Source organism: Corylus avellana, chromosome 2 (assembly GCF_965113065.1).
Source record: "Corylus avellana chromosome 2, dhCorAvel1.hap1.2, whole genome shotgun sequence".
NCBI classification, from domain to species: domain Eukaryota; kingdom Viridiplantae; phylum Streptophyta; class Magnoliopsida; order Fagales; family Betulaceae; genus Corylus; species Corylus avellana.
In genome coordinates, this window is record NC_142491.1 from 43,405,856 (window position 1) to 43,432,432 (window position 26,577).

The 26,577-nt window shown below is 35.9% G+C and overlaps 3 protein-coding genes across 3 annotated transcripts; all 3 read right to left on the reverse strand.

The window, feature by feature from the left end:
- Positions 1–273: 273 nt before the first annotated feature.
- Positions 274–10,704, reverse strand: LOC132189214 (YbaK/aminoacyl-tRNA synthetase-associated domain-containing protein). Its single transcript, XM_059603836.2, has 13 exons — positions 10,375–10,704; positions 9,509–9,593; positions 8,683–8,742; positions 8,537–8,590; positions 8,345–8,405; positions 8,093–8,169; positions 6,804–6,853; positions 4,853–4,935; positions 2,349–2,419; positions 2,098–2,254; positions 916–1,058; positions 730–828; positions 274–506 (listed from the first exon to the last, which is right to left on the reverse strand). The coding sequence occupies exons 2-13, from the start codon at positions 9,545–9,547 to the stop codon at positions 411–413; spliced, it is 990 nt and encodes a 329-aa protein (XP_059459819.2). The 5' UTR covers positions 9,548–9,593; positions 10,375–10,704; the 3' UTR covers positions 274–410.
- A 3,135-nt stretch (positions 10,705–13,839) lies between these two features.
- LOC132167308 (Integrase-type DNA-binding superfamily protein) lies at positions 13,840–14,887 on the reverse strand. Its single transcript, XM_059578234.2, has one exon. The coding sequence runs from the start codon at positions 14,804–14,806 to the stop codon at positions 14,135–14,137; it is 672 nt and encodes a 223-aa protein (XP_059434217.1). The 5' UTR covers positions 14,807–14,887; the 3' UTR covers positions 13,840–14,134.
- Positions 14,888–21,584: 6,697 nt separating this feature from the next.
- LOC132185770 (Peptidase M20/M25/M40 family protein) lies at positions 21,585–26,554 on the reverse strand. Its single transcript, XM_059599559.2, has 4 exons — positions 25,590–26,554; positions 25,362–25,499; positions 22,251–22,490; positions 21,585–22,057 (listed from the first exon to the last, which is right to left on the reverse strand). Exons 1-4 carry the CDS (start codon positions 26,544–26,546, stop codon positions 21,968–21,970), a joined length of 1,425 nt encoding a protein of 474 aa, XP_059455542.2. The 5' UTR covers positions 26,547–26,554; the 3' UTR covers positions 21,585–21,967.
- Positions 26,555–26,577: the final 23 nt, after the last annotated feature.

Genomic DNA, 26,577 nt, shown 5'->3' on the forward strand with positions numbered 1-26,577 from the left:
CTTAATTGTGTGAAAGCACCATTCTCATGCAAATGACAAGACAAAAGGAACCCCAAGTTACATTACGATCTTAAGTGTCTCACATCAGTTAAGTGCAATCTTAAGCACGTGTTATAGACTTTTGAGCTTCCTCTCATTACATGCCGGTTTTCAAAAGTGAGTTATATATTAAGTTTATTACATTATTTGATTCCCTACCCAATGAGGCAAATTTTGGGGATGATGAGAGGGTCCCTACCAAAAAGGGTCGACTTAAAAAGAGATTCGTCACCATGAAGACAGAACAATGAATATAATAGATCGAAAGTCAAATACCCCAAGCCAGTTTAAGTAATTAGACATTTTCTATCAAATGTGTAAACGAGTGTTTAATGAATGTATAACATTACAATAATTGAAAGTTTTGCAAGTCACAAACACCTGAACTGATTATGAGCACCAGTGTTCTGGAACATCATGCGAGCAACACTAAACCCTTCTGTGTATGCTGTGTTCAGGTACGACCTCTGCAATATGGGTAATCATTACCATAGAGTAAAACCATAAACTTATATCAAAAAGCTTTTCACAACCACATATTCGATATTCGATAGTAATGCAAGGAACCCATTCCTCAATATGCAAGACTTATGTTCTTTGAAACTGCCATGAACAATTGTTGTTCTTCTTCTTGTTTTTTTTTAAATGTTTGAAAAGGTATAGATTCAACAGTCGTAACCAAATACTCACCGTATCTGCCTTCAACTCCGAGCTAAGACGCTCTCTGATAGAGTCTGATAACACAGCTCCTAACCCTTCTCCATGTTGCTTAATAGCATCCTCAGTTATCTGCATGCCTTGATTTCTTTAGCATAACCCAGAAGAACCGCGAACAATGGGACAAAAAAAGAACATAATTTTTTAAAATATGCTTACCTCTGAAAGTAAAAGTGCTGATGTTTTATCCAGTATTTCTTCCACAAATTGCCCAACATCTTTGTAGGAGCTCGCCGGTTGCACACTGCTGGCAGGTTTGTCCTTTACATTTTTTGCTTTTCTGGATGGCTCACTAGCTTTAGCTGCATCATAAAGAATTATTTTTATTGGGTTACCATGATTAAGAACTAATCACTTTGAAATGAACTAATCGATATGATTCTTCCCCATATCATTATTTTTATTGTGTGACTGAACAATCATCTAAGAAATCAACACCATCCATATCACAACCAACATCTAAAATTGATAACTACTGAGTAGATCTTAACACGTCTAATAAGATTGTGTAAACCAGTTTGGCTTGATAATGTCAATTATGTCCACTAGTGTACTGAAGTCAGTACCAAGTCTTAGAGGGCTTAAAGAATGTATACTAGATTGCCAAACTAATAATATTTCCATTATTATGTGCAAGTTTAATTAAACCTTTATGAGCCTAAGATGAAAGCTCTGAATTTGGCTGCCATCCCAATCCCCCAAGGAAAAAATAGCAATAATATTTTTTGTTTTGAGCAAATAGCAATAATAATATTATCTTAGAACCTAATATCTCATGAATTTCTGGTCTAATATTTTTCACACAGGTTATAATTGTTCACAGTTGAATGTGATGCTTGCTTCTGGGCATAACACAAATGGCTTCGCAAAGATCCCTTTATAATAACTCCGTATTGTACTGAAGCGGACATGTGTCTGCCATCACCCCTTCTTGGACAATAAAGGAAATTTCCTGCACATACCCAACCACGCAGGTGTTCACCAGTCCAGCACTTTCATCTTAAAAGTGAAGAGGGCTTAAGGTTATATCCCAGGAATTGAATAGGGAGGCAAGGCAACCGCTAATGAAGACTTTAACAAATTCACCAAAAGTCTAAAAACAATAATATGCAGTCTACATAATAGCCTCATTTTCAATGATAAAATAGAACACAAAATAGAATGAATGCCATGAAAAGCAAGATAGGAAAGACCATTTCCTAATCACAGCAAGGCTTTCCATCCTTGGCATGGAGATAGAATCCTACAAGTTGAGAAACAATGAAACACACAAGCATTCATATATTTATCTTTGTTCAAGCACATGATTGAGTGGCAATATCATATCTTGGCCAAAAGTACCGGTAATTTCCAATGTCTTGTTATCTGAAACAACACGATCTTTTGTAGGACCTTGTAGTGAAGCTGCTGTTTCTGTAGAATCTGGCAAAACTATGGAATCAGATGGAACAAGAGCAGCTAGATCAGGAGGATTATCTTTCCCTACTGGAGGGTTAGCCTGCAAAAAGTAAAAAGCAAGAAGAATAACGATTGGATCAAGTAAACTAATAAAGGATTATTTGGTGAACCTGCACAACAATCTTATAAATTACCTCTAGCTCAACATATGAGGAGTCTCTGCCAATTGATCTTAGAAATTTGTCAAGCTCGCAGGCATTAAGAGCTGGAAGCAGTATGTCAAGGATCAGGGGCTAACATGAAAAAAAATATATGTATATTCATCAACTGTAAATTCATTGACAAGTGCAGGGCCTCATAGTTCACTATGTAATGCATCACTATGTGATGCATCACTATGTACCATACTGCTGTGAAGTAAGAAATGATCTAAGGTAATGTTATCAAGTAAGATGTAGGTAACAATTGACAATGAGCCTAAAGTCTTTTCAGCAATGCTACCTTCACAGAAAGTCCTATCAGAGTTCACATACAGGTAGACACATGGGTGCCCATCACTTTGTCATACATTACGTGGCGTCCTTGTGTCTGCATGTTTACTGAAAATTTATTCAAATTTCTATTTAGAACTTGTTTACGATTGCGTTAAGGAGCTCAAAATGAGCTTTTAGTACTTAAAAAGCTCTTTCAGGCAGAAATACGGTTGTTTGCTTTACAACAGTCAAAAACAGTGTTGTGGGGGAAAGCTTGAAAATGAGGCATTTTATAAAAAGATCATTCAGGCTTTTTCTATAAAGTAAAACCTCTATTTTCCAAGGCTCTAAACAGACTCTTAGTCCTTACAGAATATTAGTATCAAGTTATTAACTATGTTTTTTCAAATGAGTCAATTGAGTGTCCTGACACAATAGTGTCAAATTGTGTGACTGAAAAGACTGATGTGTATCAATTTTTTATGACTAATCACATAACAAAATACACATCTTGCCCAGTCAGCCTGAAAATATTGGGGGGAGGGGGGGGGGGGGGGGGGGGGGGGGGGGTGGGGGTGTGGCGCACTAAATGTGTGTCAAGTGCAAAACTAATTCCCCCTCATATTTTTGGGAGTTTTGTTACGTGTCATTTCATAAAATATTTGTGCCTCTCAACCTTTTTCGTCACATAATATGGCATCATAGTTACAGAGACTAAACTGACTTATTTGGGAAAAGAGGGGGATACTTGGCACAAAATATATTTTTAGGTACAAATTGAAATTTGAATAATTTTTCAGGGACTAAACATATACTTACTTAATCCTTTTTGAATTGGCAAATTACACATGCACTCTTCTTAACCCACCACTCACCCTCCATGTTCTTAGAAGTGAAGGAAGCACTGTTTGAGCGAGGGTTCATTGGTATTACCAAGCTATATGAAATTTGTGGATTTATAGCATAACATTAACAACAGTTGATGCTAAAATTATGGCTCGTAGAATGAAGGATGAACAATCTTCTATCTTATTCAGCACACACACTTCCTATCATGGATCATATAATTGCCCCCTAAAAGTACATGATGCCAAAAATTGAAGGATGAAGTACCTTTTTCCACAACTCTAGCACAATATAGAAAGATGAGATATCTCCAATCTGATGGTGAGTTCAATGACATAATTCATTAAAAATTTCAATTCGAGACAAGAAGGGCTTGAGCCCTGGAGACAGTAACCCTCATTTGCTCATCCTTTTTCTTTAGTCTTGTTTTCTAATCAAGTCCTCCTTTTTGGTTAAAACATCCCAAATACCATATCAACACCTTAGACCAAACCTTTTCCTATTCCACATAATCCCATGTCTCAAGTGATTCACTCTCTTACTTGATGGATATTCAGGGCTAAATTGCATACTTTTATTAAAATTATGTAAAAATTACTGAATTAAACCTTGGGGGTTAAGCTTGTATCAAATCAATCCCTACGGTAAAAAAACTATCTTAAAACTTCTTATGTTAAGCTCTTTTATCAAATTGATCCTTCCAAACAAATTCCGTCCATTTTTCTAATGAAGCCCGTAAAATTACAATTATACCCTCATTTGGTGAGGGTCTGTCGCCACAAGAGTTTTTTTTTTAAAAAAAAAATTTTATTTGGGTAGAATTGCAATTTTACAAGGGTTCAGTCAGAAACATGGACATAATTTATACAAAATAATCAATTTGATACAATAAGTCAATAACATACAACAAGAAGTTTTAAGATAAACCCTAAAAGGTTGCTCAATCAGCTAGGGACCAAGCCTCATAAAGCGGAGCTCACTAGTTCGAATTTCTCATTCCCCCTTCCCCTAGGGAGTTTTAAGATAATTTTTGTCCCACAGGGATAGATTTGATACAAACCTAAAACCCAGGAACAATTCAGTAATTTTCTCTAACATTAATGAGTTAATACCAGATTACTTTAATATATTTAACTAAAATAGCTTCAAAAGTATAAATGGTGGTAATCATGGAGTTCCATCAATTTAATACTTCAAATCTTGTGTAAGTTTCTATTAAAAGTTTTACTCAAGAGTCCAAAAGATAACAAGATACATGGTAAATAAGATGATACAAAATAAGCAAGTTGAAAAAGGTTTTAAAATTAAAGATGGAGAAAATACAAAAGCAATGACAAAAGAATTTCTGTTTCTACTTTCTAGAAACCCTTCTTACTTACATATTGTCATGTCATTTGACAGTGGGTGGAACAAGCAGCGCTCCTGACCTTTAAACCCTCGATCCAACAACAAGGATACATGTCTTCACAAAGAAAAGATATAATGTAACATGAAACTGAGGATTTACAGATAATATGCAAAGAAAGGACCACAGAGCAAGAGAGAAAAGGACATCACAAAGTTACAGAATATCTGCTGGAATTCTACCTAACCAGTTTTTAATATACATTATTGCCGCACAAAGATTACAAACAAATTATTACACGACCCCAACTAAAGAACAAAAAATGTCATCCTGATAATTTCATAGTAACAGACCATAAGTTAAAAAAAAAAAAACAAAAAACAAAAAACAAAAAACAAAAACAAAAACAAAAAACCTTCAGGAGGACAATCAAACTATCAATCACATCATGCAATATGTAAGTGAAGATCGTGTAAAACAAAATGTGAGGCATGAGTCCGCCTAGCGGCCTAGTGTTTTAGAAACCAAACAGAACCTACCAGTCGAACCATAAATATCACATTTTTTCCCTCAAACTTGTTAAATCTTGCATCTTTTAAGTCTAAATATAAAATCGGCATCAAGTATATAAACTATGTCATATTAATATATTTATACTATGTTTAATTTATTTAATTATAATCAATGTAAAGAAGAAGTTTCTTTGAAATTCACACAAGAATCCTATCGTGGAAGATCCATGTGTTGATATCATATAGGGCACCTCCAATAAAATACGAAAAAACTAAAATGACTATACGCACACATGAAAGTGTGTCCTCACATGTGCATCTGCACAAACAGAAGTACTGGTCTACTGTTAGTTAATTTTTTTTTTTTTTTTAAGTAATTTGTGATTTCCTTAAAAGAATTATAAATACAAGGAGATGCGAATAGAATAGACTGGAGTCCTACCAAAAGGAGTAAGTTTGAAGTGAATTCGTTTTATCAAGTGTTAACTAGTCCAAATGGATCCCCTTTTCCTTGGAAGAGTATTTAAAGAGTCAAGGCTCCCTCGAGGGTGGCCTTTTTTGTATGGACAGCAGCTTTAGAAAAAATATTGACACCGGATAATTTGAGAAAGAGGAATGTTCTGATGATGAAGTGGTGTTGCACATGGAAGAAGAGTGAGGAGTCCATTGATCACGTTGATTCACTATGAAGTAGCAAGAGACTTACGGAGCTCTATACTTAATCTGTTTGGTGTTGATTGGGTTATGCCTAGATAGGTGAACGATTTGTCGGCCAGTTTGGGAGGTCAGGTAGGGCATGGCACTATTATGAAACTATGGAAGTTGGCTTCATTGTGTTTAATGTGGTGCCTTTGGAGAGAACGAAATGTTCAGTGCTGTGAAGATGTAGAGATTTCTGTGCTAGAGCAGCAGAGGATCATGCATAACACATACATGGGTATCAGCACATCATGACTTGCTTGTTTCTAGTTTTGCAGGTTTTTGAACTTCTGTTCATCTTTCTATTGATTTTGTGCCCTACTGCACTTATTTAATGACATTGAATTACTTAAAAAAAAAAAAAAAAAAGAATTATAAATCCAAAGGGTACAGAACGTTCACATACCAATTACAAACAAAAATTCAGAAGATCTACAAAACCTACCTATCAATAGTAGAAAGCTTTCCACTAATACATAGGAAAACTTTTACCAGAAATAGAAAAATTCAAGGATTCACTTTTGAAGCAAAATAAGTTTTCTACACAATACAATAGATGTGCCCATGCAACACCAACAACAAAGAAAAAAAAAGTAATTGACACAGAATTTGAATAATTTTGTAAAAATATACATTCAAAGGCCTAGAGTAACAATACTATCACATGTATGAGCTCAAAAGTTTGTTTTTATATAAGTACATGTAAGAGCTCAAAATTTGAGAACGGAAACAAAGAAGGAATTCAATTTCTAGAGCAACAAAGATACTGCATACCGTGCTGAATCATTTATAAGTGCAAACGGAGTAACGCAACCCAAAGGTACCTTGCGAAAAAAAAAAATGATAAAAGACATCAGAGAGCAGAATAAAGTCAAAACAATGAGAAGTTCAGACATAGTAAATATTCTTCCATTAAATAAAATTAAAACTACAAAACAGAAAGTATCTACTTGAATATCAATATTGATTTAACACTGATATGGCAAGATGATCATTCTTCATAGTAACAGATATATATTAGCCACCCTACCCAAATAACTAAACTAGAAAGTGGTCAATCAAACAGGCTTGGAGCGCTCAACCAGACAATGTGGACAAATCCGCTGCCAGACTCAGCCTCCACCTCATGGCTCAATCAAGGAAAATATAATGCACAAATGCCATGTCTCACGAAAGTGATTTGTGCCTTTCAAGATATCAAAGCATATAGTATATGAGCAAGGTAATTTTCCAGCTTTTACACGTACGCATTTTATAATGTGGCATGTTGTAGATATAATTGTGTTGTTCTTATATACTCCCTATGTACTTGGGGAAACCTTATGCTTTTAATGATATCTTGATTACTTATATAAAATAAAAAATAAAAATAAAAAAAATAAAAAATGTGCTGATGTAGTACATAACTCCTCTTGTGTCAATGTTTAGTGTCCTCATCTTTCTATATAGCCAATCCCAAGTCAGGAGAAAGGAGAAGCATGGCAATAGGTTGATGGTCTCCATAAGACTTAGTCACATCAAATAAATGGCTCCATTGGAGAAAAAGTTCTGGTATCCCCTACAGGGCCTACACTACAATGGACCCTAGGTGCAAAGAGAAGTGAGCAAAAAATGTGGCCAGCACTAATTAGTTGAAAAATAATCCGTGGAGCCTAACCAAATTTTGTTGGCTTAAGACTTGGTTCATTTTTAAGTTTGTGTAGTATGTAACATTTTTATTCCTCTATATTCTCTATTCTAATCCTGAAGCAAGAACTTACCATCTTTTCTTATTTAATGAGTAACAAAATTTTATTAGAAAAAGGAGACCTTATGCATACAGAAATTCTCCTACAAGAAGAACTTATATTTTTTATATTTGAAAAGACAACCAGATGTGCTTCACCAGTAGGAAGTATTTGCATTGAAATTGGAACCAAATTCAGAGAAAAATGAGTCAGCACCAGTTCCATTGCAAAAAAACTAAATGAAAAGGGCAACAGCTGGATTAGCACATGGTTTTACCACAGGCGCAAACCAAGGGGCAGAGAAGCACAAACTGAACTTATACGCATTATACCAACCTGAAGAACTTCGCCCAATGCTTCTTCAGGAGCCATTCTCAAACCTCCTTTCCCCAAACCAAGCCTTTGAGATAGAACTGCTCAGTTTTGAAGTCACAAGTAACTCCATTAATATCCAGGAATATATAAGAAATAAATGAGCAAAAACAATTCAATTGACAGTGCAAATACTACAAAAAGTCTCTACGATATCTACATGCCTATATGCAATAAGGTGCTTGAGGTTGAGAAAATATACACTGTAATGTATACCTTTTAGGTCGACTTTAGTATCAACCAGAGCAGAAACAATATAGAATCTATTTTTCTTGTCCTGCGTATACAAACAAGTCCAGGTGTTGGGCCACAGACTATATCGAGAGGGAAAAAAAAAAAAAAAAAAAAAAAAAGGCCTAAACTTAACATTATGCATCAGAAGGTGTACTAAGTCTTAAAACTCCATACCTTCAAGAATAAATTTTTACTCAGTGCACCCTCACCGTTTCCTACATGCTTTGCCTACACAGGAAAATAAATATTCTTGCTTTTAAGTACATCCGTATGTAAAGGAAGATATACAACCCAGTTTTTTTTTTCCAGTATTCTTTTACCTGAGCTTCAACCGTCAAAACAACAGGATGTTCATACTTGGAAAATTCAATTAGAAGCTCCTAATGAAGACCAAATATATCAGTAACTTACAGGAAAAACAAACGAAATGCCGCAAATTCAATCATTGAAAAGTAAAACCAAGGCAGCCAAAACAACATATGTAATCTAGATTGCTTTTTTCTTGTTTTCTTTTCTTTATAGGTAAATATTACTCACACCCACATAGGGGGATTGAACCAATGACTGACCCTCCACCCCCTTTTTTTTTTTTTTTGATAAGTAACCCTCCACCCCTTATACCAATTGAAAAAAGAGATGCCATTTGGCCCAAAGACCATTGACGTTATCCCGAATCGCATAGATTCACAAATTTGTAAATCATGTTACAATAAAAAATGAAACTAAATCCTAGCCCCTAAACAATAAGGAATAACCATTAACAGTTCCAATAGGAAAATAAAATAAGCAATTGAACTGAATATTCAGCTAAATACACATATACTATTCAGCTAAGTCTTAAAACGTTCTAACAAAAGCATTCTTTCTATAATCCATGTTAGAAAATTCCCTTTTACTTAACAAACCAAAGCAAAAATTTTAAAAAATTAAAATAAAAAAGAAAGCAGTCAATTATGTTACAAGCAGAGGTTGCTTATTTTCAAATATAGCAATGAACGTAACACAGCGTAATAATGATTGAACATTACCAATTGAGCATGGAAATTGGATTCTAATGCAAAAATAAAGAACACCCAGATCAAATTGAACTCAAAACGAGTGAAGAACAGCAAGAAAAAAAACCAAATGGGGCACTGGGAAAAGAACCTGTAAGCGCGAAAGTAACTGGTTCTTGGAATAACCCATGATTTGGTTTCGCTCCCCGCGTGCCAAACTTGCGAGAACAGAAGCACTGGAATGGCGAATCTATAGGTTAGATTAAGAAACAAGAGAGACAAACTAGACCTAGGGCTGGCAAAACGTGTTCACGTGTAGGGTTCGTGTCCAACCCAATTACGACACGACATGTGTAACCCATTTAGTTAAACATGTCGTGTCGGGTCGACATGACACGACCCGTGAACACGACACATTTAGGAGTTAATGACAGAAATAAAATGACACAATAAATTTTTAAATAAACGCATGAATGCAATTTATTTCCCGGAATTACTCAACAATGGAGTTAATCGTAATAGAATATGTGAAATCAATTCATAATTTGTTGAATTCGTTAACATATGATGAAACTCAACCTCGGTTTTGAAATATAAGCCCTTGAATTCCATCTAGTTAAGAGACATGCAGTAGATTAATTTTACAAATTCTCTTCTCTCTCTCTTTATCTTTTCCCTTTTTTGCTTTATTTTCCCCTGCTGAAAATTTGTTCTAGGTTTAATTGGAATAAACAAAAGGTGATCAGACACGACTGAGAAGTGAGAACCCAACAACATGATTTTACCAATTAATGTTTCTGAGAGATTAACAATTAATGATTACTCAGAATCACCAAAGAAGTAGATTACAGATAAAATTTAGGTTTAGCGTCACTGATGATAAATTGCTAAACCCTAAAATCAACTAATCTCTATAACAGAGTAATAAGATTACATACATTACTTATCAGAAAAATAAAAATAAAAAAAATAAAAAATAAAGATATAAAACTACATTATTCAAAGGAAATAAGATACCTGGAGGCTGGAGGTACGTAGCGCCGCGAATCAAGAGAGACGAAGAGACCGACAGATCGGAGAGATTGAACTGAGCGACAGATCGTGACGGTGAGGCCGAGCGTCGTGAGTCTCGTGACCGTGAGGGTGAGACGGTGAGTGAAGACTGAATAGTAAGGATGAGGCCGTGAGGGTAATTCTGTCGAGATACAATGAGGCGGTGAGGGCGTGCGTGAGATATCCTGAGCAGGCTGAGCGGACGGAAGGTCTGAGAGCAGTGGGCGGACGGAAGGTCTCCTCAGCAGGCTGAGCCGCGCGAATTTTTTTTTAGGGTTGAACTTGAGACGTGGCCGTGTTTGGCAAAGGTGTGGCCGGACCGGACTTAAAAATTTAAAAAATTCATCTTAAAATTAACTATAATATTCTTATTTTTTATATCATATCAATTATTTTTTATTATTATTTAAATAAAAAATTATAATAAAATAATTATTTTTTTATATAAATATTCTTTTTTTTTTTTTTCTCACATCAATTAAATCTGCTACAATTTCGATCTATTTCCTTTTCAAGTCCTTTGCTAAACACACAGAACCAGTTTTTACTCTTTACTCTTTAGGTGTTTAACGAAGAAGACAAAAAGGTCAAACGTGTCGACCCGCAAACCCGACAAGTTGACACAACCCAACCCATTTACTAAACCGAATTCGTTAAATCCTAACCCTAACCCGAATTTTACATGTCAGATTTGCGATACGAGTCATGGGTTAAATTGCTGGCCTTAAAACTGGTGGAATTGACTCCTAATACAATCCGGTTGCATTTCGAAGTGAATAGTATTGTTATGCACTGGTCCACTGGACCTCCATTTAGACCCAAAGAGCCATGACCCATCATTTTCAAAATTTCTGCCTAAATTTTTTTTATTAAGTTATATATATATATATATATATGGCTTAAAAAATAAGTTCCGAGTCCTATTAAAATTAATTTTTACCTCTCATTTATATTTTGACTCCTCCAAATGTAAAATTTCCATTCATAGCCACATGCTTTAACCCTCTAATTTGCAAAATAGCTATTAAACAATGACTTTGATTTATTAGAGGCGTCCACATATTAGTTTAGCTACAGCCTACAGAAAAACAAATTGTTTTTCCGAAGTATTCTTTCAAGTGGAAATAGAGAATGAAATAACTAGAAAATCCACACTAAATCGGAGCAAATATGAAATTAAAAACTGACATAGTTGCTAAGAATCAACCCTGGCCCAAAAGTTTGGCTCAAATGGGCAATGGCCATGGACCACGGTGTCTTAATAAGGCCAAGCCTACTACTACTACTAATAATAATAATATATAATAAGGCCAAGCCCGAATCATTACTCACGGAGTATGTTGGATCTGACTTGTATATGTAATTAAGGTCTTTTTGTTTATCATTATAATTGTTGGAAAAATGAAGGGGTAGGCACATGACATGGGCATCTACCATATTTTCTGTATTTTTTGTCCGAACTTTTATGTGTCCAAGTAACGACTTTTTACTATTTTAGGAGTGATTCTACGTACCCATTTGTTCGTTGTGACGTGTTTTAAATTTCTTTTTTATTATTAAGTAGTTAAAATAAAAAGTTACTTAAAATATGTCATTTCAACAATATATAATAAGTATGAAGAATAACATTACTCTTACTTGTTAGTTATTACCAAAGACCAAATACCAAAAAAATAAAAAAATTAATGTAGTAGGAAGAATATTCTATGAAAGGAATTAAAAAATATTAATAGCGATGATAGGATTTTGTTGAAGAAGAATGCATTTGCCCCACTATTTTACAAGTCAAATGCACGTTTTAAAACACTTATGAAAAAACGTATCTCATTTGAGAGCACATTTGAAAAGAATTGCAGTTTGAAAACTTTTTCAAACCTCAAACAAAAACGCGTTACTTTAAAAGCGGAATCACGATTATACTAAACGCTTAACCCATGCGCAAATGCAACAAGACTTGGTTCAAACCACTGCATTATGCACAAAAAAATAAAAAATAAAAATTGGAAGCAGCATTAGAGCAATAATTGAGTAGAAAATGTGATATATTGGATAGATTGGTGCTTTGATATCACATGATGTGTCTTCAATCCGTGGATTTGTCATCATGTGCTAAAATTCGGTAACATGTTCTTCGTGGGACACAATCCTATGTTGTCCCCAACAGTAGCATGTTTTAGGTTCTAATATGGCAGACTCTGGTTTGTGCTTTCCAATGTGTGTGTGGGGGGGGGGGGGGGGCGCTCATCACACTCCTTTACACTTCCTGCCTTCCAAAAGGAGTATGGCTTATAAAGAGCACCTTGAAGAGGCCAAATACAATGGTAGGGGAAGCAAATGAGGATGGGACCCCATGCCCTCATCTATAGCAGAAGAAGACAGGTCATGTGCCATTTTGGCTTGAACCAATGCTTCAGGCACCTGACCAGGTTCAAAAAATTTGCCTAGAAAGTGCCAAAACTTCATCAATCCTCCCATTGAATCATATGAACATATCATATCTTATGCATATCATATATCTGATCTAATAATTATAGTTCAACTTGAATCTTGATAAACCACTAGTTTCCAAGACAAAATGGGCCTCCAGTGGAATATTGCCAGTCCACCAAATATCAAATACTTTTAGAAAATCTTTTTTTTTTTTTTTTTTTTTTTTGGGTTAAAGTGAAAACTGTTTTTTCTGGTTGAAAAAAATAAAATAAAAGTTTTAACAAATAGGACCAATTCTCTGAAAATTTTTCTCCTCCTTTCCTGAAATCCCTGCTCCCCCCTGAATTCCTGGGATAAATTAATCAACTTAAAGATTACTAGATCACATGGGTGTGTACTAGCTTTTCCCATATATATATATATATTTTCTGAAAAACTAAAAGAAGAAAGACTATCTAGATGCTTCAATGGTTATGATCCTCCAGTCACTTTTACATCCAACCACTCTGAATCGATTAGATATCATCACTTTAGCACTGCTTTCTTTTATGTTGTAAGTTCCAAATTCTCATAGCTAAACAAACAAAAAAAAATCCAAAAATCACAAGAACATGTTCCAGCATCTAGATTTTGAGACACCAGTGGGAAAAACAAAAAAAAAAAAAATTCCAGATTTGGAGACTTCGAAGATATTAACAATCCGTGAGCCTTGAAGGCAGCTGGTGTGAGCTCCACAACAAACACACTCTCAGATGATTTCAAGTTTCCACATCCTCTGCCATTAATTTGTTCCCACTGAGATAGGCATTTCTGACATCTCTCTATAAAATATATGGCTCCCACACTCTACAAAGAATGCCTAGAACTGTAATTTCTGCATCCAATATATATATATAGCTTATTTTATAAAGAACAAGACTAAATAGGAGAGAAAGACAGAGAGAAAGAGCCAAAGCATATAACAAGAGGGGCATTGATGAAATTAAACTTATTCTTCCTTTAATTTCATTACAATATAAACCATAAATAATATTTGATCATATGACAAACCTTGCTTGATTCATACATATTCTTAATATATAGAAAAACTACAGGGGAGAGTCCAAAAAATGTCTCATCTCCTCATGAAAGTTTCTTCGATCTCCTAAATCAAAATACACTATATAATAAACAAATTGATGGTTACTGTCAGTAATGTCTTCAAGCAATAAGAGAAGATCATCAACGAATGTGAATATTGGACAAAAGAATGATATGGGTTGGGCTTTATTTGGATTGATCTTGAATAATTTCTTCAGCAGAAGCTCCACAGACGAATATCGACTTCTTCGTACAGATCATCAACCACAGGTGGAGCAAACAAGGCACCATTGAACATTTGATCAAAGAATTTTGGGGATTGTAGGCCGTCAAAGTTGTTGTACCAGGATTCCATCATGGCCATTGGCTCATTGACTTGATCAAATGGTGGCATTAGCGTGACATCATCGTCGACGAGTTGATCGGACGGTGAGGATGACATCGATGGGGATGAGACTGATGATGAGGATGAGGGAGCAGGAGGGGATGATGGTGGGGCAGTAGCATTGGCAATAAAGCTATTGGCTGCAGCTGCAGCCACTCTTTGGATGGACTTGGGCGACATAACAATATCATGAGGAGGAATATTGTGATGATAATCAGTGGAAGATGTGATGGGGAAGTTTAGATTTGCTGAAGAGCCTTTCAGGCATAAAAGTGCAGCATCATAGGCTCTGGCCGCTGCCTCTGCTGTTGAATAAGAGCCTAACCATATTCTTGTTTTCTGATTTGGTGCTCTTATCTCAGATACCCATGAACCCCAGCTCCTCATTCTCACTCCCTTGTACTTCTTTTTGCTCCCTCCTGATGCTGATGATGGTGCTGATGATGTTGATGGCATTGGCTTTGATGGCTCCAGATGACTCTTTTGCTCTGTCTTCACCATTTGTTGAAGACTCTGATGATCAATAACTTTTGTTTTCTCTGGATGATTCTTCTTTTCTTCTTTGTTATGAGAATGAGGAAAGCAATGACATGGGGACTGGATGTTGGGGAGAGCAGGCTGTTATTTATAGATGAGGGTTAGGGTCTTGGGCAAGGAATCCACCTAGTCAAAGAACAGTAGGGTTCTCAACATATGGACATCAAATGGGTGACAGATATTTTCCAGTGTATTTAAATCAAATATTTATTGAAATGAATATTTGGGATTTTCCACCCCACCCTTGAGTTAAAAGTTGTCTAACATGCCGGCATTCTAGATACTTTTAACCCGAAGTGAAAAAAGTGATAAAAATAGCATCGGATAAAAACATAAAAAATTTATTTCATGGGGTTTTATAATTAGTTTAAAAATCACTCCCTAAGTTAAAAAATAAATAAAATAAAAATCAGTCTTTAGGTTTTCATTACTTTAAAAATTATTTTATCGGTCAATTTGTTTAAAAATATTATTTCCATACATTACATTCACCGCTTGCTCAACTACCAATTGCACGTTTAGAACTTTGGGTTAAATATTTAATTTTTTTAAGTATAAAACACACTTTGAATTTAAAATGTACAACAGATGGTACCTGTGGATATATATCTGATAAATGTAATTGATATTTTTATTTATGTTCTGTCCAATAATTTATTGGCGTGTTACGTCAAACCATAAGCAATTGCTACATGTTTCATATGACTCATTAATATTATTTTTAAAAAAATAAAAATAAAATAGAGAGTGGCTCAACCACCCCTTATGGCTTGTTAGGGCTTAGGCTGACAAAGGGGATAGTCGAGCCACTCCTTTGGCCACTCCCATTTGGCTATTGGGGTTGATTCGCCACTTCCAATGGCCATGAGACGGTTTAGTTAAGCCACCTTAAGCCAATCATGCATAAGGGGTGGCTCGACCCACCCCCTAATCTTTTTTTAAAACAAATAATATGAATGAGATATATAAAATAAGTTGCACGCTTACTAATTTAACGTGGTACTCCACTAAATTATTGGACAAAACATTAACAAAATGATCAACTATACTGTTTATTAGATGTTTCATAAGTACGTACCATTTACAATACTTTTAAAACCAAAAGGTCCGTTTGTTTTCACATTAAACCACATGTACCTATAAAGAATTTAACCCCTATCTAGTATAGTACTTGTGGGGGGTGGTTTGGAAGAATTGAATGATTCAACCACATAAATTGTCGACCAAGCTGGAAGAATTGTGTAGAAGAAAATGCATGGGAGCGTGGCATGCTTCATCAAGTAGTACCTGTCACACATTTACAATAAAAGACATTAATTACAATTCAGTGACTTTTTTCCTAGCCAACTTGCTGGGCAGTTACTTCTTTGACTAAGAATGAATAGTTATACTAAAAACGGCTTAGAAATGTGAAAACAAAAAAATAATAATAATAAATAAAATAAAATCATGCCTGCACGGAGCAGTGACAGCAGCAGCCAGGAAAAAAAGCAACGAACGATAAAAAAGGAAAACGACTGATCGTTTGGTGACTTACACAACAAGTCACCCCTCCCCAGTTGACGCCCACAAAAAAACTATAAAATATAGGAAATAAAAACAGGGCATAGGGGGCATTGGTAATTTTACCATTTTAATAAAGTTTGAGAGTAAATATTATTGAATATAAAAAAGCAGATGATATGATTAATATAATATGGTTGAGGGAGGGAGGGAGGGAGAGAGAAACATAGGATTCTGTGATTAGTCATAGCTAGGCAACTTCCAGGATTTGCAGGGGATCGAGTGATGCTTCTTAATAAGCTTTGAGAAAAAATAATGAAAATATATTGTGAACACGACACTCAAAACGCGCAGTCTTAATGCCAATATTGGAGATGGTTATCATCACCAGCTGGTGCTTCTCTGTCATGCAGAGGGCCAAAACCGCGTCATGGGGCCTCATGCAAAATACCATCACAAACTAATAAATAAATAAAAAGACTCACATATATGTACATCTCAACCGTTTCACTTGCATGCCATGGATTAATTCGCTTGGATTCTTACGCCTGCATGACTTGACTTTTGTGCTCTCTTGATCAGTCTTGAGGGTATTCTCTCTTTGGTACGTCACACCCAAAATCAGCTTCTTAATTTTCTAGCTTTGGGAAAAGATGCATGCCAGCACACGCATGGCATCATTGGCATGGATCGAAGGACCCTTTCTCATGAGCTTGTTTCTCAGCGTAGAAATTAAAAAGAAAAAAGAAAAAAAGAAGAAGAAGGGGTCAAGGGGACAATCAACATATATTTCTTTTCCAAATTACTGATGATACGTACGCAGGAGGGTGTTTTGTCAACTTTCCAGCACAATATGTTGTAAATGTCAAGCCATGCCCATTAATGCCTATGAATGTGAAAGGGATTGCATGCATGACAATTGACAGCCATGCATTATTCAAATTATTCAAATGCATATCTAGGGAATGCGTTATATATATATCGGGGTCGAATCGGTTGATTATGAGTAGTCTCCCAAGAACAGTGCATGAGGATAGGGATAAGGGAAATGATAATGTCGCAAAAATCGCAGTCATTGTAATGAATGTAAATATGTAATGCCATCGACCCAATTTCTAACTGTAATGAGAACCACAACTCAAGCTAGCATATATAAATTTAATTATAAGTCATTCATAAAAAAGATGAAAAAAAAAAGAAAAGAAAAAGTAAATTAAATTCAGACCGTTGAAAAAACTACAGCACATGCATTATTTATCAAAATTTATAGCACCTCCGTGTAAGAAACAGAACCAAGATTTTTTATGAGGATGGGTCAAAGCTTGAATGAGAAGCCAAATGTATATTTTTTTTGATAGGATTCAAAGCCTAGTTTTGAGATCAAATATATATAAAGAATTTTTTTTTAAAAAAATAAATATTTTAACTATACATACATATTCAGAACCAAGGAAGGGGGCATGGCCCCGTGCCCCTCTAGTTCTATCCGTACATGCACTTTTAGTCCAGTCTAGAAATGAAAAATAGGAGAGGTTATCTCATCAACTCTCAATACTTCTTTTCTTTTCTTTTCTTTATATATATATATTATCTTTGTCTTGAATCCTCGTATATTAATTTTTTTTTTTTTAATTTTGTTGTTCAACTTCTCCAATTTATCTCAAGTTTTCCTTGTTTTCTTGATTTTTATTTTCATCCAAACTTGAACGAATTAGTCCCATTTATATCTCATTATATATGATTTTTGCATTAGTGTCACTCTAATTTATCCCAAATATCACTTTAAAAACGTACAATTAAGACTGAATTATAATTTTACTAAACGGTTAAGTACACTTTAAAATTCTCATTTTCATTAACTATGTTTTGTAACCTAAAACAATTTTTTTAAAAATATATATATAGGGAGAGGATTCAATTTCCTTTCTTTTCTTTTTTTTTTTTTTTTTTTTTTTTTTTTGAAGAGAGAGAGAGAGAGAGATGTATAGTGAAAGGCATAATTGCATTGTCCAAGGAAAATACATGTGTCAAAAGAATAGTGTCGTCAATCCGTACGAGTCCTCTCCCTCCTCTCTCCTTCCTCGATCTGGTCTCTTCGCAGGCATCTTTTTTTTTCTTAAAAATAGGGTAATGTACTAATTACTAAACTAATCACAAAATATATTCATATTTTCTAAGGTAGCTGACAGTCCGATTTCCGATAATAATTAATACAAATAATAGTTAAATGAATCCCACATGTTCGAGCCACACTTACGTACCCCCATCTTTCTTAATTTATATTAAATCTGCCAGAAATATTTCAGATTTGAAATCACTTAGGGTTTGTTTTGTTGGAAATTAGAAGGAAATTTCGTTGCACCCATTTCTTAATTTTCTTGTCCTTGTTCCAGGTTTTGACCACAAGGTTCTACTTTATTCCTTGCTTTGCCCAATGGCTTGTTAAATGTGAAAACTAGCTAGAAACCAGGTCATCTTTAGTAACATTTTTTGAAAAGTCTTTATTTATTTTTAATCCTTTTCAAATACCGAAACACACCTTAAAAATAAATAAACAACTTCAACCATTTTATAGGAATATTTTTTTTTAAAAAAAAAAAAACATATGTGGAGGTTGACTTTTTACTTCAAAAAATAAAAAATAAAAAAAATGCTCGTATTCCACCCTCAATAGGACAAAAGTGATCATGCAATCATCTTAACGAAAGAGAGTCGTTAGTCACACGGCCATCCTCGTTGGACGAAGATAGTTGTGTGACCAACCCCAATAAAAGAGAAAAAGTGGTCGTCGCACGTACAATTACCCCCCAACATGACAAAGGGTTTAGTTGTGCAAGCACCCTTGATTTTTCCTTCTTAGTTTTGATTTTCTTATATGTTATTTTAAAAAAAGCTTAATCAATTTTTTGCTTTCATAAAAAGTTGACTAAATAATATTATTTCAGTAAACTCTATGAACAACACTTTTCAAACAAAATACTGCTATACAACTGTCATACAATTCGAATAAATTAAGTGATAATAAAAAACACGCTTGTGTTGCTTACTGATCATATTGCTAATCGGATACTTAGACATGGATTATATAAAAGCAATTTTGACCAACCACTTGATAGAGAAATTACTAAAATTTGAACCCAAATTGTCTTCTGCCAACACAATCGCCTAACAAGCTAGCCTTGACTAAAGTGAAACACACCCATGCCATGTGAATATTGTGTTTAATTAGCGTTAAGATAATGCTAATTTTCATACTCATTTATCACACTTACTTATTCTTAATCTTCAATCGATCAAAAAGCCCATTTATCAAGAAGTTCAAACACGTACATGTAATTCTTTCAATGTGACAACCACTTAATTATTTCCCTCCTCTGCTCTATCTCATACAATCCAACTCTTTTTTTTGTCTCTATCTCGATCTCAAGGAGAATTGATTATATATATATATATATATATATATATATATACATATGTTAGGTAGAAAACAGGAGATATCTGAAAGAAGATGATGAGATGAGCAAAGGAAGATTCATGCTCCTTTGATCCACATTATAATCATGCATGCATGTACTGGGGAAATAGCAGTACTCTATCTCCCGTACCCATGCCATGACCTTCCGTACACCTTGCCATATTTATGAAAGCGACATCCAATAATGTAAACAGTATGAAAATTAAAGGAGGGAATTGTAGGGCCATTTCAATAGAAATACACCAACATGGGTTGAGAGAATGGGCGAAAGTGCAGTGAAGGCTTGGAAGGCTGGAGGATGTTGGACGATGAAGAGACAACATCCATGTGATGTGGGTACGAATCAAATCACAGAATTTTTTTTTTTTTTTTTTTTCTTCTTTTAGAAAGAGAGAAATTTCCTGGAAAATGTGTTCATATATGGTGGTGGGGGTTGGGGGGGTGGGGGGGTCTCATTCAACAACCATATCCTGATATCCATAGTGAGAGAGCTGTTCTGCACATACAATCAATAAATATATATCTTCTTCAAGGACGAACTTGTTGACCCAAAAGGTCGGTACATATATTTCATTTTTGAATCATGGGATATATATTATTATTACGAATATATATCAAATCTTAGCAATCTATAGATGAAGGTTCCGGGTTGGGACGGAAATCTAATTGAAATAAATAATAATGCATTTTCCACACATCCTATCTGGCGGAGAAAAGCTGCAAATACAGTACCATGAGTGCTTCCTTCATCCCTTCCATCAGCATGTGGCATTAGAGCATTCCCATTCTTTACTCTTTTTTAATTTTTTTTTTTTTTTATCTAAGTTTTAGCTAACATGCATTTTTTTTTTTTACTCGAGAGAGAATAAACCTTATTAAAGAAAGAAATAGAATGAAAAAAAAAAAAAAAAAAAAAAAATCATCAAGGGGTTGGCTCAAGTGTAAGAGTTGGTGGCATTTTCATTAAATCTATGATTTGAATCCACAATTTTTTGGAGTCAGCCTGCTAGATTACTTAGGTGGTGTTTGGTAAATGGGTTGACCTAGACACTGTAGTTGATGTAAATTGATGTGAAAAAAAATGTAAGAATATTTTGTATAAAAAAGTGAAAAAGTGGTATGGATAAGTAAAAAAAATTTGTTTTGTAGTGATTTTTTTTATTTGAATAATAATAAAAAGTGAATGATGTGATATAAAAAATAAAAAAGTTAAAATGTTTTGATGTTGATTTTTTTGGGAAATGGTAATAAACAATATCTAAGCCAACTCCAAGTCTCCAACCCCTTTACCAAACAAAGGGTTGGTAAAAGGTCGCTTTGTACGTGTCCGAGTCTGAGGTTTACTCGACATGAATGGGTATCGAATTGACCAAACTTTAACTAGGTCTTTGCCATAAATAGTAAAAAAAAAATGAATAAAATGAATAAAACAACCTTTTAAGCAAGCTACAGTCCTTCAAATTTGTACAAGCGTTTATTTAGAATAGGGATATATAGCTAATCAAATGTGGGGCTTTTTGAGGGGTTCTATTTAAACTTTAGATACAATCCATTTTAGATAACTCGATGTATTCTGTTCTTCTGCCAATCAGCCTTATATTCGAATTTTCAATGGCAAGGCCGTTGTCTTGCAGGCTTGCAGCACTGAAATTTCACTGGTTTAAATACACACTACGCTCGACTTTCAATGGCTGTTCAAATGCAATTTTGTTATGAAAGTCTTTCACTTGGAGACTCACAGGCATAGTTCGAATTCCCATTAGTCAGTAACAATTTTGTATCCTTATTAACAACAAATTCGTGTGTTTTTTCAAGAGATTTATACAATTAACCGCAATGCTTTCCTTTGAATAGTAGTGTCTGCTTGCATATGCACATGCGTTGTACCCAATTCTAAGGTAACATTGGTTTTATGTTAGATTTTGATCCCACAAAACTAATACATATTTACCCTCTCAGCTTCAATCCCAGCCAAAAGCATTCCCATGTAAAAGTTGCCTCAAGGGGAACATTATTCAAAAATAGTCCCTGTATGGCCAAAGATAAAGTCACAACAGTAGCATCACCAATCATACCAGCATACCATTGCCTCTACGCCAAGTTTAATGCATGATCATCACCATCCCCTCTAACCGCCACCCGAGCGCCTAATGCAAAGCTTCCTCAAATGAACTTAAAGAACTGATTATGGATTCATATACCTCTATTCCTTTCAAATATACACTGTCTTTCAGGAACTGCAAGACACAGTTAAACAACGTAAGAAAAAGAACAGCAAGCATTAAATGTAAATGAAATACCAGTGTATATTTGAAAGGAATATGTAAATCTATAATCAGTTCTTGACAGAGTTAAGAGTAAGAAAAGCAGCAGCAATAAATGTATGTGAAAGAGTGAGAGAGATGAAGATAGATTGCAAACATGTCAAACCTCATTATGATCATGCAGCAAAATGGGAGTATTTGTCATTGGCGAGAAACCAAGAGCAGGAATTCCCAGCTGTCTTATGTATCGTGCATCAGTAGTTGAAGCCAAGATTTCAGGCTTCGCAAGTTTTCCTCCAACTGCAGTGATGGCTTGCTTGAAAACAGACCACCATGGATTGGAATCATTGGTTGGTGTCACCAAAGGGCGCCCCATGTAGTCTCTTAAGGGTCCTTTCTCAGTGATCTGCCATATAAAGAAAGTATCAGCCAAATAGTTGCAGAGAAGACGAAAGAAAGAAAATTTAAAATCTTAAATCAAGTGATTCGGCTTTTAAAAAGTATATGCATAAAAGTTTGGCTGCCATTATCACCTGAGAAGAAGAAAATAAAAAGAGATTTTGGCTCCTGTCAGCAAGACTTGCCAAGAACGGTCAAGAGGACAGTATGCCCCAACACGCCAACATTGATGATGTTGTTTGCGGTTTGTCTTTTTATTTTATTTTTTATTATTATTATTTGTTGTGGGGTGGTTGTTTGTTTAATTGTTTCTTTTAATTTCGTGGGTTTGGTAGGAAGGCATGTTAGAGGGTTGAAAAAGAATTGTAAAGGACTAAAAACGTTAATAAAGGTTAAGCCTAAAACCTAACAGAATCTGGCCAGTTTATTTTTCTATAAAGGAGGAGAGTTTTCCTTTTCAAAACAAGTCCTAATTGTATGCCAACTCCTTCCTATTGTATAGGAGTTGTTTCCTAATCTATTTCAGAATTAGGGTTTAGTTTCACAAGGAAACCTGACCAATGTTACACATTGTTCTCTTTTTGCAAATCTAATAGATCTGCCATTGGATTTGTGGACTCAAATAGGTCCCACAAAAATTCAATGGTATATTCACACATTCACTACATGAAGATGGTTGATAGAATGATTTTTATCATTTTTTTTTTCTAAACCCTAATTCTGCCGCCAGCTTTTACCCAAATAAACCTTAATTTTGCTGCCAGCTTGTACCCCAAAATACACCCTACGGTAAGTTTGAAACCTTAGCTCTCTCTCTCCAAACTAAGAACTAAAAACCTACATCACTTAACACAAATCTTCTCCCTCACAGCTGCACCAAGAAACATGTCAAATTGTCCCCAAGGGGTAGCTCAATCGACTGTGAACCACGCTTCATGAAGCGGAGGTAACTAGTTCGAATCCCCTCTCCCCCTTTTTTTGTGTGGACATGTAAAAAAAAAATAATTTAAAAAAATGTCAAATTCTCCAAAATTGGAATTTGTACAAAATTGGACAGATGCATCTATTAATTAAAGGCGAAAAAACGCAATGAGCTAAAAGATAAAATTGGAAACTCAATAAGCGATTTAAAAAGATCTAAACTACATGAACCAATATAGTAAGTTTCCCGATCTTGTTTCTTAATGGGAAAATATCCCTTGGCAACTAGACCTTACTTCATACATATATGCGTGTGTGTGGTAGCTAGGAGATTATAAAGAAAGAAATTCAAGAACGTAGTGAGGAAAAGGTGATCCAAGAAAGGAGGAATCTACCACCAAAGCCAAGTGCTTGAGTCATAGGAATGGGCCTTCTACCAGCCACCTAGAGATGCTAAATGCAGACCAAGGACATCCTCTAACATTTGTATGGAAAGAGTAACCGAACATTTGGGCTCTGAATGAAGGCATAAGTAGCCTCATTCTATCAAATCCAAAGGGTCAGCATATATCTAACATTGATTTTGTTACTCAAAAAGCTTAAAACATGAATGGCCCCAGTATCAAATTTGGCAGGCGCTACAATGGGTTTGAGTTTCATGGCCTAAGCAATGCTGAGTAAGCATGGCCCAAAATTGGAACCTATGAATGCCCTCTGCACCAAAAGATATTTCAGATTTTGTGAAAAAAGAAAAGATAACACCAATTGCGCCCTCTTTTCAATGACTACAAAGCCTTAAAGTTGCAAAATGCAATCCTAATTGCATATCTTCAATAGGATGAACTTTATTTACAAAATCATAGCTAAATGAATGGTATGGATGCTATCGTGTCACCCGCCTGGCACCCAAACATATCCAATTCATTGACCTCTACAACTGAAATCATAGCATGAGAAAACAACCATACAAATAACATTGTCCACATTCCACACTTTGTAATGCAAAATGTTAATAATAGAACATGTCAAGAGTTTAACCATTAAGGAGTTGAGGATTATTGGGAATGCTTGGCAAAACTTTTTAAAAGATAATATTAACACCAGGATATAGAAAAAATAAGAGTGGCAAAATTCAATGATTATTTAAGGAGAATTCAAGAAAGACAACTGTGCAATATCTAGTGTGGTTTGGGGCTCTGCAGAATAGGCACACTATTAAGAAAAGATGGGAAGCTGACTATAGTTGAAAACAGAGAATGACACTTAGTAGTGACCATAGATATGGTTGCTTACAAACCGATTGAAGATATTTCTCAAGAAAGTGTAAGTCAAAAATTTTGAATTCATACAACCAAGAGAAATCGGCTATGTTATTACATGTGTAATGTCAATAATGATGAATCACTTTTAAGGAACTTTGTCCAAAGACCAGGGGCAGAGCCTGCACTAGCACACATACTACCAACTAGGACCTGGTATAATACATTTGCAAAGGTTTTGTCAACCAGGTGGAACTTAGTAATCATCCGATCATGTTAATTAATTAGCACATCTGCAAGATTTCAAATATCAGAATCTGTTCCCCTTTTTTTACTACTGTACACGCCAGATATATCTTTCAATTTTTTGGAAAATTTCAAGAACACTCTACCAGATCAAAGTCCACAATTCAAATGAAGGAAACCAGAATATATGGCAATTTAACTCATTAGTTGCTAGTGTTATAGACATTATTAGAATCATCAACTAAAATGGAAAGAGGGAAATCTATTCAAGAACCAAAGAAGCCTAACGAAGAACACATTGTTAAATCATATTCAAATTAACTCTCAAGTTGGTGGTGTAATATGGAAATATGAGGTATATAACTATAAACTCACGTTATACTAAATTAAACACCTTATCTTTTTACAGTTCCAATTAACTAAATCAACGAAGTCAAAATATGGTCATTCACCTTGTAAGTCATGTTCCTCCAGGCCGGTGCCCATTCCTCAGCAATTATCCTCCTCATAAGGTCTGGGTCCGCTGTAGGCGTCAATCTAACATCGAACCCTGCTTCAGCCTCCGAAGGCTGCACGTTCATCACAAATCCCTGCACAAAAACACACACTGAATCCCATTATGCGCGCGCACACACATAACTAACTTTGAGGCTTGAGCTACACAGGTTATATCCACTAACATTGGGGGAAGGAATCCCAGCTTTTACATAAACAGGATTAATGGAAATAACTTCCGAATTGGTCGCTACCCCAGCCTTAACCACATCGAACCGACTGTCCCTAAACCTAAAGATAACCTCAACGCTCTTCATCAAGTTCTCCATCGCGGTATTATCGTACATTCTCGACCCGTGCCCGGGCGTGCCCTCGGCTTTGATCACCAGGCTCCATGGAGACCTATCGGCGTAGAAAACTCTGAACTCGTCGCCTGGGGAGGCCTGCCCCTCGTCCAACGCGAACCCGACTCGCAATTCCTCGAACACCTTCGAGGCGACGAACTTGGCGGCCCCGTCGACCCCGCCGATCTCCTCGTCGGGCACGTAGGACACGTGGACCGTGCGGATGGGCACGAAGTTCTTAGCCTTGAGGTTCCGGATGGCCTCGAGGTACTGGACGGAGATACACTTGTCGTCCTGGGCCCCGCGGGCGAAGATCTTGCCAGCAGGGGATCGGACGGCGGAGAAGGGCGGGTGAACCCATTTGGAGGGCTCGGCGGGGACGGAGTCGAGGTGGGAGTTGAGGAGGATGGAAGGGAGGGAGGGGTTGGAGCCGGGCCAGGTGAGGAGGAGTACGGGCTTGCCTGGGGTGAACTCGATGGCTCGGGCTTGGAGTTGGATGGATTGGGCTTGTAATTTGAGGAAGGAAATGGCGGGGGAGTAGTCCGGGTTGGGGTGGGCGGTGTTGATTCGGAGGTAGCGTTGGAAGCGAGCGATGGGCGTGTCTTGTTGATGGTCTTCTTGGGCTGAGACGAGAAGGAAGAGTGCGAGGGTTGTGAGTGTGAGTGAGAGTGAGAGTAGGGAGTGGTCCGCGTTGAGCATGGCTGAGCCGAGTGGAGGGAGAGTTGAGAGTTGAGAAGTTGAGCTATTGTACGGGAAGAGCGAGAGATATGATAATCGGAAGTTGGTGAGGATGAACATCAACACTCATCACCGTTGATAATCAGCAGAT